Below are 15,667 nucleotides of genomic sequence, written 5' to 3'. Positions count from 1 at the left end.
TATGTATGAGGTGGAAAAATAACAAACATACACATGAATTGATGCTACATTTTCCTTCCTTGTATATAATTATGTTCTACATTATGTTATACGCCTATGCAACGTGTTAATATATGTCCATTGTATATATAATAATATAGGCATAAGAATATATATATATATGTGTGTGTGTGTGTGCGTTTTGTGAAAAACTGTTTCACAGTACTGTAAAATTCTTACTTTTATTCAAAATGAAGACATCTCCATTATAAACAGATCTTCTAGTAATTCTATGAGTGTATTTTTTATCCTCCTTTTGTAATAATAATTCTGTACACATTTCACGATTGTCTGCTTAGAGGGCCTTATTTAGCTCTCTCCCTCCCCCTCTGACACAAGAAGTCATCCAGTCCATCTTTCACGTTTTACTAGAGAGTGAAAGTCGTGGAAGAGAAAAACCGCTTCCCTACCGTGGTTTTCATCGTATTGACCGCTGCCATGCCATTACACAACTGCCATCAAGTCGGTAAAAAAAAAGTGCGTTGGATAAACAATTTACGAATCCGCCATTCCCACACACACGCAGAGAGAGAGAGAGAGAGAGAGTGAGAGAGAGAGAGATACTAGTGTACTATCATGGTTCTGCTTTATTTATCAGTCCCGTACATCTCTCGTAGAAACCCTGGCGGGAGGACTCATCTAGCGGTGCTTTACTGCGGCATACAACGGTACATTTAACCCACACAATCCGTTGAGATCGTTCTCCGCTCTCGGAATATTTTGTCACACGTGACGAGCATAATGCATATTCAATTGAGACTCCGACTGATGGGGGCGTGGCTTGGCTCGTTGCAATTGTTGGGGTCGTGACAGTTAAGCCTTTTGTGTTCTCTTTCTCTCTCTCTCCATAGACATCTCACCAAACACGAGACTCCCTAGCTAAGTATTGATTTGACAGTCTCGCAGTCAGCCATTCTTCCAATCGCATCACAAAAAGTGTGGTATATGATACCCAAAAGAACTAATCTTCACTTTCATGGCGAAACATCAGCAGTGTAGGCTATTCAAGACTTTTTCAGTTCCTTCTCCACCTTGGCAACCGGTGCAGTGATAGTGCATTTACTTATCGAGCTTCTGTTTTCGTTTTAACCATCTTCGGCGGCGTACACGCACGCGGCGGGGACGGGCCCCCGGGACAAACCACTCTCCCGTCCGTGATACTGCAAATTTCTTTCACCGTGCCAAAATATTTCTTCGATCCTGCAGCGTTTTTCAACTAGATGCATACGTGTTTGTGAATGCGAGTAAATGATATTCATTCAGTTGTAAGGAATTTCCATTTCATTATCCATCTGTGTGTCACTCCCCCGAAAGCATCCAAAAGGCTTTAACGAAAGAGATAGTGGATAATAAAGAACAAGTTAGCAATTGAATTTGGAAGGTTTACTCAGTTTTTATCAAACCAATATTTCAGAGTTGACTTCAAGCGGCTTTTCATCTCCTCTCGATGAGTGTGGTGAGAATGGATCACTAACAAGTCAACAGGTAATATGACGAGGAATATTTGGACATACCATTACATGGAATAACCAATGTGAGTCGAGTTTCTGTGCAAACTCTCAGCTATCTTCTTTCAACGCATGGAACAGACCTGACATCGTCGATGTTGTACAGTTAATGGTGCCCTAGGTAACATCGTCTGCGGAGACATGTTTTCACAGAAGCCGATATAAACATTTCGCCTAAAACTCTGCAACATAAATGGGGCCTATATGACGTCACTTGCGGTCGAATTTATCCTTCAACATTTCACTGCAACAACTGAAGGCTTAGTGGCCGCATCTATTTCTTGCTTGCTTCCATGCCAGCATTTCTTACTTTTCTGTGAATTTGGTCAACTGAGATAATTCCTAATTTTTTTTTTGTCATTCACATTTGAATCGTCATCATAGCATGCATGACAATCCTTAGCGTGTTATAAAATCCTTGATATTTTACATGCGTCTTCAAAGATTTGTTGTGGTGAAGAGCTTTCTACAAGAAGGTGCTTTTTCTCAGCGAAGATGTCATCGATTGCCAAGATGGTGTCTCGGGATCTCAGCCTTCTTTGGATTTTCCTCATGGTTTTCTTTCTCATGTGGCCATCTAGTGACAGCGTAGAAGTCACCATCGGTGAGTAATAATCCCTTTCAATTTTCTGTGTTATTCTAAATACAAATAATGTCCACTGCATTTAATGAACTCGCAGTCAAGTGATTTCCCAGCGTTGAGAAAAGACTTGAAAAGAACTATGTTCTTTCATCCTTCAGTGGAGCAGCAATCTTCCCCCAGTACCCCTTGAGTCTCATATCAGATAAAGATTCATTTATTCCTTGGTTTGAGTCGTTGTCTCATCTCAAGAGAATATAAGTGGTAGAATGACTGCAAAGATAGTATGATGTTGTGGAATAAACTATTATACTACTTCTCCTCCCCTGATACGGGTAGTATTGAGCTAAAATAGCTTCCAGAAAGGGCACACCTATGTCAACGTGCACGCCATTAATGAAGGAAAATGAATCTGAAATGCAGCAGCAAACGTTATCTGCAGAAATTGACATTTATCGGGATTGTGCGTCTGAAAGAGATGGTTTAACCGTCGATATACTTGAGGAATATTGCTGCCTCAGTCGATACAGCGCAGTTAAACGTAGCCTATAAGAAACAATCACACAACCACGGACTGGACTGTTTTTCCTCGGATTTCTGTTTTGACTACTGAATAAAAATATATCATTTTTCATATCAATTCAACGAACCTCTGTCGCATAAAATCAAGAAAAACGTTGCTCATTTTTCTTTGAGTCATAAAGGACAACTTTCGCCAGCCCTTCTCGACTGCGATAAGATTGTTCTTGTAGAACGCCCCAAGGTGCAGACAAATGAGATAAAATCAAGTAATCCTATTTCGAAGTTGTTATCCTTTCTGGGACACATAGTATCAAAGCATCTTTTTCGATTACACAATCGTGTTTGATCCGTAACTACAGACGTTTTCTCATATTGAACACCAATGGATTTGGGAGCTTTTGGGGCTCAGTGTGGAGCACATACATTATTCGTGTATCTTGATAGGATTTAAGGGGTACACGAGGTATCATAGGCAAGGGTAATTTTAGGCAAATATGTCATTAAAAAAAAGAATGGCAAAGTAAAGTCTGGTTAAATCGAACCATATCAATTTTCATGTGCATAATTTGCGAGAGAATTACATTTTTACCAGCACACGCCGGTCATCAAACTAATGTGTTACGTTTGGCATTAAAACATGTCGAAGGACTTGTGACTATCGACTTGTGTATCGAGATTTAAACAAGATTGTAGACTATTGCCCTTATTCCCTGAAAAAAATAATTTATGGACACATTATTTTTCTATTGGACAAGGGAAACAATAAAACAGAACAAACAAGAAACACTACTTAGCTTTTAATGTTGGCAGGCAATGGGTATGATAATGGCAGTGTGGGCTAGGAATAAAGAAGACAATGTTAATAAATACTTGTATTGATGCCTTTGGTGTGGTAAAAGGTCAATCCTGGGTACATGTTTAGTCGTGCAAGATTTTTGAGACTTTAATAAGTCTAGCTTAATTCCTTGAGTGTTATGAGTACTGATTGACTGAGAAAACCCCGTAGCATTTTACACACAGTCCAGAGTCTCCCAGCACAAAAAAGATTAATCCATTCCCTTTGGAAGTTTTCAATCCACATAGACTTTATACAGAGCTTTCATGTTTCAAATGGCATTCATTCAATGTGTGATTCTCCATTAGTCTCTAGGTACGGTACTATGGTTTTGAATGATACTCTGATTTTTTTCCTAAAAAAATGATTAAAAAAAATAAACAAGATGGAGCTCCTATTATGGAAAAAGAAGTGATGGAAAAATACGAGCTAAATATTACAAATGCAGTAATAGGTTGCAAATCAAGAGCAAAAAGGTATTCAAATGACAAAGTCACATACACACATAAATGCACACACACACACACACACACACACACACACATATATATATATATATATATATATATATATATATATATATATATATATACATATAAGAATGTTTTATGCACACACAAATGAAGACATCCAGCATTCGTGTCTTGTACTTTGTAGTACACTTGCTAAACAGATGACAGATATGGCCTAATTAATTCATATTGGAGGTGGCGCTTCACATTTACCTGCGGATCATGTGTCTTCTATGAATGGAAACACAGAGTTCCTAATGAAGTGTCTCTGATGCATGTTCCACTGTCGTTTTGCGGAATATCAAAATTATGCACTTTTGTGGTCAAAATATTAGAACTCATGATATGTGAGTAGATTTTTATCTGCTTTTCAGGAGTCCTTTTGTATCATACTAAACAGGGAAATATGCCATTGTAAATGCACGGATAAATTGAAGATGCAGAAACTAACGATTGTAGAATTGTAGACTGTGGAAAGCTAACATTTACTGAAATAAATGTCCCTTGAAATCGGTCACTTTAATCCCTCTCCTACCGGTCTGTGTATTTGTAATAAAACATGATGTTAACCCTTATTCTGGCCCACCAGAGGGTTATCCGGGACCGTTCACCCGGTCCTTGCCACCGGATAAGTGAAGACTTAATTATGACGTTCCCGTTGCTAGCTGCCCCAATCCCGTACATTATGCTGCCGTGACTGCGTTCCCTAATGCCATCTTGATCGATTGCGAAAGAATATGCTATCTATGAAATGTCTAGATAAAGCGCAGAGTTGTAGCTAGAAAGAACAACGACAACAACCCAAAAAGGCATTAAGCGGAAAAGACCTTTCCCACAGCCAAGAATAGGAAACACATACTAGGCGTCACTCTTGCACAATTTCGTCTTTCCCATCACTGCCCATGAATGCGTTCGACCAGGGCATAGATATCGTAATGGATGCTATACTCCGGAGAAATTAAGATGTATGAAATTGCGAACAAGCTGTGCCGGCAACACCTTACTTGTTGTCTGTACAAGTCACATGAGCTGCTACTGGCTGTATGAGAGGAAAAAGCGCTGGCGGACACCAAATCGAAAGCCTCATCATGCTAAACGTTCCTTGGTGGCATCCCATACCTATAACTTTCTTTCGCACATTAAAGTATTTTGTTCATGGCTAACCAAATTTGGTGTAAAACGTCAATCTCAAAACATTGTGAGGTCTGTCTGTCTGTCTGTCTGTCCCTCAGTTCACTCATGTTTGCTTCCCCTTTTCTTACTCAATTCCAATTCATACTGTGCTGATTATAATCGCAAAATCTTTGGGGCAAAATGTAAAACAACTTTGAAGGGGTATTTCGTGTGATTTCATAGAAACCTGACAGTAAAATTCTTAGACAACTTTCCTTGCTATCTACTATTTATGGAAAGGGGATGTGACATTTACATCTGCTTACAACGCCTAATGTGTGAAATGCAGACTTACTGTAGGTCCTGTTTTATACGCCATAGTGTGTACAATGACCAATACCATTTTGTGAGCTTTTTAATACACTCGACAGAATTCTGGAATCTGTAAGCGTCAAAATGATTACTGTGGTGATAGTAACTAGGGCACCATCCTACTGCTGGGTTTGAAAAGAAAGCATATGAAATTTTCCAAAGTCCCTTGGTAGACTATGAATCGAGTGAGAGAGAGAGAGAGAGAGAGAGAGAGAGAGAGAGAGAGAGAGAGAAAAGGTAAGAACCAAATACTCAAATAAGAAATGTTCAGAAATAATCCGCACAAACAAGCAAAGCCAGATCCAATGCTCAAGTGACCAATAAAATAGTCAAAAATATATCGAAGGCAGACTGACATCTTTAACTCTGAAACCGCCCAAAATAGAAGCCTTTCTCTACAATGTCTTGATGAGATAGTAAGTATTCTGTAATGTCCTCAAGGTCTCTTTGAACGTACGGTATTTTACATGTTTATCGCAAAAGCACATCAACTCTCCACTTTAATGGTGTATACAATGTACTTCTTTCTTTTCTCTAATAACCTCATAATCATGAAATCGTTTTGACGTAAAGATCACCTGCTTTATTGCTGACGTTAAATGGAAACGTTGACATCTTTCTCCAAAGGGAATGCAGGTGGAATCGTCGACAGCAATTTCCTCTTCCATCTGTATGATCGAAAGAGAGATGCGGCACGCTACTTTGCTGAAAACAGCAATGCCCATAATAGATGCCGATATACTAGACTCACGAAGCATAATGTTTAAAACCATCCGCACAGAGTTTTATGCTATTCGGTCTTCGTCACTAGACATTCGCTAAACGGACGGTGGGCACAATATTGAAGATAATAGGTTCTGATAATCTTCGAAGATAAAATCTTAACACTATTTGCCACGTAAAAAAAACACTTTCTATTTTTCGGCATTAGCTACTTTGATTGCTAATCAAATATGATATTTCACTGACAACCGGAAAAGTTGTCAGTGTAGATATGGAGGTCTGTAATTCGCTTGTCAGTATGAAAAAGAATACATACGTCTTAAGCACACTTACTTAACTGGAACTGAAAACTAAAATCTTGTTGTCTGTAATTATTCATTCGAGTGGAGATGTCTCCATAGCTCTGATATACAGTATTTCCTCAGACTTTCCTAGCAGTAGCTGTAAAAGGTTTAGAGGTTTAGAGTACAAAAATTTGTATCAAACAATACCACTCACGACTGAAATAGAAATAGAGAAAAGGCCATGTACTATAGGCAATCCAAAGGCCCTTGAGATAAGCGTACAGCAAGCATCCTTGAGCGATGCTTCAACTCACACAGCCAGACCCCATCTCTCCCATGCCAACCAACTATCCATAACGCTTTTATCATAACGATATGTTTATGGGACACGCCGGCAATCAGGCATTGTTAGTTTTCATACACAACAGTCCTGTAGTCCGCAGACTTCAAGTATAACATTTTTACCGTGACTACAATGGATTCCTCAATCGGTTTTACCTTAAGCTCAGGTTATTGGTAAAGGTATGGAAATTGGGTTTCTTACCGATGACTAATACATATGATTTTATGGATCATTTTAAATGTTTATGAAGACCTATGTTATAGCAGTGCATGCATAGACGAAAGATATAACTACACAGACAGACACAGGTACACATACACGTAACATACATGTCATTATATTCATTTGCAACTCACATCCCAGACATACCAGCACTTAAGAGAACAAAGAAGCAAACAACTTCTCTCTAAAAAGGCCAATTGGCCAAAGGCTTGGAGTATAACAAAATTAGATAACGTAGGATGAATTCAGCGCCGCTCATTTTTTTCTTATCTCCGCCTATTCGCTATCCCTGCTTGGTGGTGCCCCAGCAAACGGAATATTTTGTGTTACGTGTTGAATGCATGCAAGCTCTACAAACATACCCTTTTTTCTGATTATTCATCTTATTTTCATATAAACTTTACAGAATGACACCTGTTAGAACTAAATTTCGTATTGCCGATATCGGCATGTAGCAATGAGCAAACGAATTTGTCAGCCGTGACTTTTTTTTTTTTTGCTTTTTTCCGTGCAAACGTCGGACCTGTTGGACACTGCTATGCTTTATTACCAGGTTTTAGACAAGATGAATAATTAAAAACACACAAACAGAGACATCCGGGGACTCTGATCTAAAAATACGCTTTTCTTACGTCACCAAAGCAAGTTAGGGAGAGAGGAGATCAGGCACGTTTGTAGAGTCATGAAGCTTTTAAACCCTCACCTAATCAATCAATATTCTCTTGTTAACGAATAAATGAATTCTTAGACGCTAACCTATTGGATGTTTTTATTTCCTTGCCGTTTCTCCCTTAATCTTGTAAAGCTGGGTGAATATCCTAACGTATACTTTATTAGAATTTGAATTGCTTTTGTAGAATGCAGGGTAAACAATTTTCCAACAAGAAAAGAATGAAAATGACTTTTACCTAGCAGTGATAATAATACCTGACTCTATAGGAGATAATTAGCTTACTCATTCCCTTGGAAGAAAAGTTATCCCACGGCTATTACGAAATGCTTTGTAATGGCTGATCTGCCATTGTCGATTTGACTAGACCCACAGGAATAGTCCTCTTCCCTTTGCCTCTTTCTCTACCTTTCTTCATCCTGTCTTTCTTTCATTTTTCTTCTTCTTCTTCTTCTTCTTCTTCTTCTTCTTCTTCTCCTTTTCTACCTTACTATCATATTTTTCTCTCTCTTCACAGCTTTCATTTGGTTTGTTTCCCATTTCCTGTGAAATGATTTACACAATTCAAAAGTTGACACATTTCTTTTGTTAGGTGTGATCCTAATTTTATGATGGAAATATTTCAAAGCTTAAAGTGTCAATGTCACGGGGCTGTAAGGGAATGCTTCCGCCAAAGCAGCTCATAAATAAACCCCCAATGAGTTCTAGGTGTGGTACGGGAAGTAGAGGCGTGATGAGGAGCTATTCAGCCTTCATTGTAGCCCGTCTTGTTAGATAACACTCAGCCAGCGGCGGATAAGCCAAGCCCAAGGTTGCGATTAGTTCACGTCACAATGGCTCATGTTGCACCAGGACCTAATTTTTCCCACCCCTCCCCATCCAAGCGTTGTATCGACAGTGAAAAGGCGTTCTCTAGTACTAAGCCTTGTTCTCTTGGGTAGCAAACCCTTTCTTCTTCAGTACGCTACACCACTAGGTTTATCGATCGATGTACTGGAGGAATGATTAACTGGGGTGGGGGCTCTACAGGAGAGCTGGTGGACTCTCTGGCTTGAATGGCGTGATGGGTCCACTTCAGAGTCTGGTCCTATTTATTGGACCTATCGACGTTCATCGCAGACAATATCACCTGTTCGATAACATCTGGTAAAATGATTCAGAAACGCACGGCACTCTACAAACTTGATTCAAAAGGAGGATTCAACGTCGAATTATCAAGTTAATGGTTGTTGTCATCTGAATTGCCTACCCTAACATTATATGCAATTTATATCACCTAGTTGACGTATCATACTTTGTCTCTTTATTTATCATTATTATTATTTTTTTACTTCAATTGATTTTCCCCCGTCAAGTGACCCCATGCAGGACCTGTTCTCATGGAACTTTCGCATTAAGAATCGTTCTCGCCTTCGCTCTTGAATTCCCTCTCCGGGGCTTCAAATGACCCCTCATCTGAACAGTTTTTTTCTCTAACACCCAGAATTCTAATCACATGCTGCTGATAAGTGTGGAAGGTAGCGAGTTGCAGAAGGACATGACCGAATTTACATAAACTCTGGCACTGCCTGCGTTTCCACTAACTCATCTCCAGTCTCAAATAATTGTCTGCTTCAAGTCTATACAGATATGTTTTCTGTTCCATTCAGGCAATGATTGTAAACTAATCATTCTTATAGTAGTCAAGAGAGAAACAATTCCATGCAAAACGTTGAGTAAAATGAAAAGAGTATCTGTCATTTTGATTTCTCTCCCTTGGAATTTACCAACTAATGAACCTATGTAATATCAACAGAGAAGGAGGTGAAGGAAAGGTCAGTCTCTGAATGAGTAAATCAACTCCCATGAGAAGTAAAATCGAAATGTCAGAGATTCACGCCTCAGTTGAGTCTGGTTCAGGTGTTGATAGACACATAGCGATGGGATGGAATTAGCCAGCGTGATGAATCAAATAACGGTCTTGACAGGGCGTAAAGTCTTTGATCTGATCGCTGTTCTAGGGGTTTATTTAGCTCTGCCTCTATGGTTCATGTTGTAGAAATGTCTTGTGCTTTAGTAAACAACATAATTGGCTATGTCAACCCCTCGGAGTACAGCATATCTTATTGTCCGGCTAACTTGATTTCTATCTAAACTAATACTTTAATGTTTTTGTGTGCAATACGAGGTACTTCAGAGTGAAGTGAATAGTTATCCTGAGAAGGAGAAAATATCAGCTAACAGTGGGTGTTTTGGAGCTTTTCGACAAGGTGTAGAAAATCGCTGTGCATAGAGTCCCACTGCAGATCGAAATAGTGAGAGAGATAGAGAGAATGTCTGCCGTATTCTAATCTTTTCTCAAAATTACGCTTTATCCCCTCGACTTTCCAATCTAAGAACTCTTTCAAAGTGCGCTCAAACAAAACGATCGATTTTAAACAAAGAAATGGACGGTTGGAAGTCGGTGAGTTATCAATACCAAGCTCGGTGAATTTCAAGGCACTGTACTCTCTTCATGGTCTGGGATGAAGTCATACACATCGCTGTGGTTGTTATTGATGTCATGTTTTCCATTATCACCTTGCGACACAAGTGAACAAATGCTATAAATATTAATGGTTAAATTAACTCATCTCAAGGTAGAGAAACATGTCATCTTTTATTCACTAGAAGGGGACCAGCTTACGTCCACAGCAGTCATGGGATATACCATTAACCTGTCTAAACACCTTTCTCGTCTGCTAGAAATAAATCCAGTTAGTCACACAGGCTTACATCATCATGTTATTTGGATTCTGCCTCCCATCAATGCACTTAGCATTCGCCATGATTTAGGGCTCAATGTGGCATATCGTTAATAAGGACATAACTTTAACACGACCATCTGGCAACAGTCCTGATGAGCTATACTGCAATTAATGATCAAATGTTTGAGAGCGAACATATTATCTCTCTCTCTCCCGTCCCAAGAAGTGAAGGATATTTTAATGCCGTATTGCTGCTCGATCAAACAGTTGTTAACGCGCATGAAACTAAGTAAGTACATAGTTATCTTGACAGTTTTCGTTACTGCTGCCAAAGTTTTGATAAGGTGATTAAGATGACTCTTGGATTTCGTTGACAGTTGAGTGTCTGTGTGTCTGTCTGAGTGTCTTTCTAAGTTAACTCAGCAGGACATCCTTCACTCAATGAACAGTCTTCAAAGAGGGTTGTGACCACCCAATGGGCCGATACTTCCTTCATTCTTACAACCACAAAGTTTGGGAACACGGTGATTACGTATGCATTTAGTTACTTCCAGATCTGGAGGGTTACGTTCTTACCTGGTCGAGTTTTTGTTCTTGTTCTGATAGGAGAGCTAGACCAAACACTGGAGTTTCTTTCACTTCAAGTTTAGTAGCTTGAATATTTGATCTGGTGGTATTTTACGCCCTGCAGTTATTCGACAGAACATGGTGTGTTGGACAAACTATGATATAATTCATGACTCTCATCATTAGTTGGTAAGCACAAATTAACTTTGTTCACACTCTTAGCTATAGATTTGTCATTAGCTACAAAAAGATGGAACGTGCACTAGACGTGACGTAGGTTTTAATTACTTCCTTCATATCAAATGAGTCTAAATGACACGTCAAGCCAAAAGGAGCAAAGAAACAATATTACTCAAACACATAGATAAACACAGAATAGAATATAGTAGCAGCTAAGATGGGTAAATTTACTAGTCTGTGCCTACTACTGGGCAGTCTCAAGGGGCATAGGATGGTTCGATCAGGTTGCTAATCGCAGCGAACACGTTTGTAAGATCCTGTATCTGTGTGTAGAGATATACTCGGAAGTGAGAGAGTCACGGACGGAGAACACTTGGCTTCAGCTTTCTGGGCGTGTCCACTGGACATGGTTCAAGCGGATCGTACAAGCCTTAAAAACTCGCTGGTTTTGAAGAGGTGTTGGGAGAAGAACATGCCTCTATTTTTAAGATGTCTACAACCAAACCAGTTAAAGCTTATTTGAGGTGGTTAGTAATATGTGTATACATTCACAGCCTAGACTTCGAAGCAGAAATGAAGACAAATATTTGATAAAAAAAAAGAAAATTAGGAACAGATGCAACATCCCCAAACCTGATTTACAGACAACTGATAAGAGTAATTTTAGTCCAAATTTAGCTCAAAAAAGTAAAAACGAACAAACAAACAATTGATTTGAAATGGACTTTCCACGAAAATTTAAAGATGAAAGTAATGTTAAAACTGCTACAAAAATGTAGACTTTGAAATTTTTCATTCAACAGAATTCTTCCGACAGAATCTCATCGAATTCATCGAGGAGTAAAAAGGTTGGGGAGAGAAGGGCTTTGCAATGCTCTCCACACGTGAGTCAAGTATGCGTATCAGCATGGTAGGGTGGGACTATTGATATCCAGTATCCAGCCTGGTAGGGTAAGGCTATTGATGTCCAGTCTTCAGCTAGCCTTACCTGTCTGTGCACTCAACGCTATCGATTCCTGGAAGCGTGTGGTATCAACTCTTGACAAGGCCAAAGTAGAGACGTATCGAATCACACACAAAATGCTTTTTTAACCCATTGAACTTTAACAAGGTATTGATTGGAGACCACATCACACACTTCCTGTCGCTGTTGTTTTTGTTGTTTATATGTGAGCTTGGCATCCCTCTTTCTGCAATGTACGCCCACTTCTCTCTTTCTACCTCTTGTACACTATACCTTCCTATCTTCAATATATTTATACCGTTTCACCACTGCACCTATCGCTGTAAAAGAGGAAACACTTAGTGATGTGCTGTTGCTATGGTAACACTCTGATCTGATACATGAATTGTTAGTACCTCTGTCTGTTTCTCTCTCTTTCTCTCTCTTCTCTACTAACTCTTCCCAGCCTCACCAAAACTTAACATTGTTATTCTCCTGCCAAAAACAAGAAAGAATGAAGAGCTTTAAAAACTAGAAGAAGGAGAACGAAGAAGAGAAGGAGAGTGACACTTGATAGGGAAAAAAGAATGAGGAAAAGTGAAAGAAAGTACGAAAGGGAGCGAGACGAAATTCCTTCGGCCGTTGATTCTCCAAGGGCCATCTTAGTATGACTCGACACGCGTGTGGTGTTGAAGAGTTTGGAGTGCTTTAGATGGCTCCGCCATAGCAGCACGTGATGCTAGTTGGACCCTACACCTTTTACTGCAGAGGGCTTTTTGGCGTCACAGAGCGGTGACACTTGCCTTCATCACAGTGACACCTCTACGCCTATCCCTCGCTATGAGCTTTCTCCTTCTAGATACACCTGTACCTAACACCGTTATAACTGTGTGTGTATATCTATCTATCTATCTATCTATCTATCTATCTATCTATCCATCTATCTATCTGTCTATCTATCTATATATCTATCTATCCATCTATCTATCTGTCTATCTATCTATCTATCTATCTATCTATCTATCTATCTATATTATAAATGTCTGTCTGTGTGTGTGTGCGTGTGTTATGCAGCATCTATATTGTGTGTTTATTCCCAGAGCAATGTAGTAGGGCCTAAGACGTGTCTTTTAGTATATTGATGTGTTCTACTTTACGTAATGTAAATTTGTGTAATCAACGCTGTCGCTTGACCACTGTAATTGCTAAACAGATGGGAACTATTTTTTCTTTTGATATATTATCACTATTATGTTTATGTCATTACTTTATACAAGCCCATTATTATCATACAATGCTACAATGCATTGTCATTGAATGGAGTGATTTTCAAAATGAATGAAACACTGATGACTGATTCACTGTTTAATGCACACACACACACACACACACACACACGTACACACATATGTATATATACATAAATTATATACATATCATTCACTGAGTGTTTTGAAACTCGACCACCGTTAAATCTACATGACGCTTGTTTTAATTGCGTTATTGAAATCTAGAATGGCATTCAAGCTTTTATTTCAATCATCAATAACTAAAAGAAGACATACGGGCATGAACATAATGGCATGAGTCTTCCCACTACTGGCGTAGTATTATGTGAGGGTAAAAGGCGAACCCGCTCTCTGAGTGATTCTTGAGAAGACGAGAAGCTGCCCTCCTAACTATTTCATGATTCCAGGACTGATACATGATTGCGGTGCCTCGTTACACAACATCAATTTCCCAGTTGATCTTGGGATAATATATCAACTGTTGAGAGATTGATCAAATATTCATGTCAGCAATGGGAAGTCTACTCGCTATTAGATAGTTAGACGTCGCACGCTTTGGCAAAGGGCAATAAATACTGACACGTGAGTAGCTTGTTGAAACTACGACTGGAATGACAATGGAGGAGGCCTCCAACGCGCAAAACGATTAAGATGTAGCATTATGATCAGTGTGTATCCAGTGGCTGACACATACGAGCAAATATAAAGTCAATACTTGCGATGGTAATACTGGTGTACATTTGTTATTTAGCGAAAGTCAGTATCACAGAATTGTACTTCTTCGTTATCGCAAAAATTTGAACGGCGTTTACATACTGCATGCCAAAATTTACTCCTAAAGTAGTTAATTCAAGTTGTTCAGAAGAGCAATTCAAGCAATAATTAAATGTTGTGTATTTCATTGGTCATACATGTGGTAGTCTGCTCAGACAAAGTATGATTTAAATAGTGCGGAATAGCTCAAAACTTTTTATCTTCTCTATCAAAGAGACACGATCATACTCATATATTATCATGTCATTTTACCACCGTCTGTAGAAAATGGAAATGATTTTGGAGGCGGGTTGACAAGGGAACGCTACAATCGTTGGTCACTTGGATTAATACAACCAGGTACAATGTATCATACAGCAGAGAACAGTGTATCATACAACCAAGTACAGTGTATCATACAACCAAGTACAGTGTATCATGTAGCAAAGAACAGTGTATCATATAACCAAGTACAATGTATCATACAGCAAAGAACAGTGTATCATATAACCAAGTACAGTGTATCATATAACCAAGTACAGTGTATCATATAACCAAGTACAGTGTATCATATAACCAAGTACAGTGTATCATAATATTATAACCAAGTACAGTGACTCTCAATCCATATATCATCCATGCAGTCCATGGGTAAGATAACATAAGAATATCACTCGCACGACTCCAGTCGACATTGCCCATGAATCTTGGATGAATATCGACAACACAAAATGAAATTCGAGGTAGACTTTGGATAATGAAGACACAGAGAGAGAGAGAGAGAGATAGAGAGAGAGAGAGGGAGAGAAAGACAAGAAAAATAAAAAAATGAGGGAGAAATAGAGGTAGCGATCGATGTACAACATTCATGAGAGTGTAGGGCAAGCAAAGAATTGAATCAATGAATTCATAAGATGTTGTTAGAGACTCGGCTAATCGAATTGTCTGAACATATATTTCCAATTCCAGTACGCATTCGCTGGATCTACATTTTGGAAAATAAATGTTGCTTGTATTTTAGTCATATTCACATGAACAGTCTCAGATCGTCTTCAACTGTCACTCAAGCATCATAAGTATATTACAGGAAAAAAAAAAGGCCTGAGTCAGTAAGGTGATTGCTTCATTGTTTTGTAGTATCTTTGCTTTTGAACTTTATTAATAATGCGGAAAAAATGTTAATAAAGTGGTGATATCAGAGTGCATCTTACTCTGAACTGGCGTGCATAACATGAACGATTTCAAGCATGTCAAGGACGTAAATAATGAAAATTCACGATATTCATACACGACGTGCGCAAACGTAACAATAGTTACTTGATGATAAACTACATTTGAATACAAGAAATAACGCCGTCATAAATCTAAACTCACACTATTTTAGATCGAAGGGAAAAATCTTATAGAGAACAAGTCCATTTTATAGTATTACTATAAGATTAATTTAGCGTATTCGGTTTGTTTACTTTCATTTTTGTGAAGAGCA

At 38.8% G+C, this 15,667-nt stretch overlaps 1 protein-coding gene across 1 annotated transcript in view; it reads left to right on the top strand.

Annotated features, from left to right (window-relative positions):
- Window positions 1-2,094: 2,094 nt before the first annotated feature.
- LOC139740125 (glutamate receptor ionotropic, kainate 2-like) overlaps window positions 2,095-15,667 on the top strand; it is a 110,871-nt gene continuing 97,298 nt past the window's right edge. The window contains exon 1 of the mRNA XM_071650707.1: window positions 2,095-2,151. Within this exon, the coding sequence (XP_071506808.1) occupies window positions 2,100-2,151 (52 nt within the window). The 5' untranslated portion in view covers window positions 2,095-2,099. The remainder of the gene's footprint in view (window positions 2,152-15,667) is intronic.

The sequence above is a fragment of the Diadema antillarum genome, unplaced genomic scaffold (assembly GCF_040938485.1).
Source record: "Diadema antillarum isolate AM-2024a unplaced genomic scaffold, OU_Dant_1.0 seq00000836_RagTag, whole genome shotgun sequence".
NCBI lineage: Eukaryota > Metazoa > Echinodermata > Echinoidea > Diadematoida > Diadematidae > Diadema > Diadema antillarum.
This window is presented reverse-complemented; position numbering and strand designations above follow the sequence as displayed.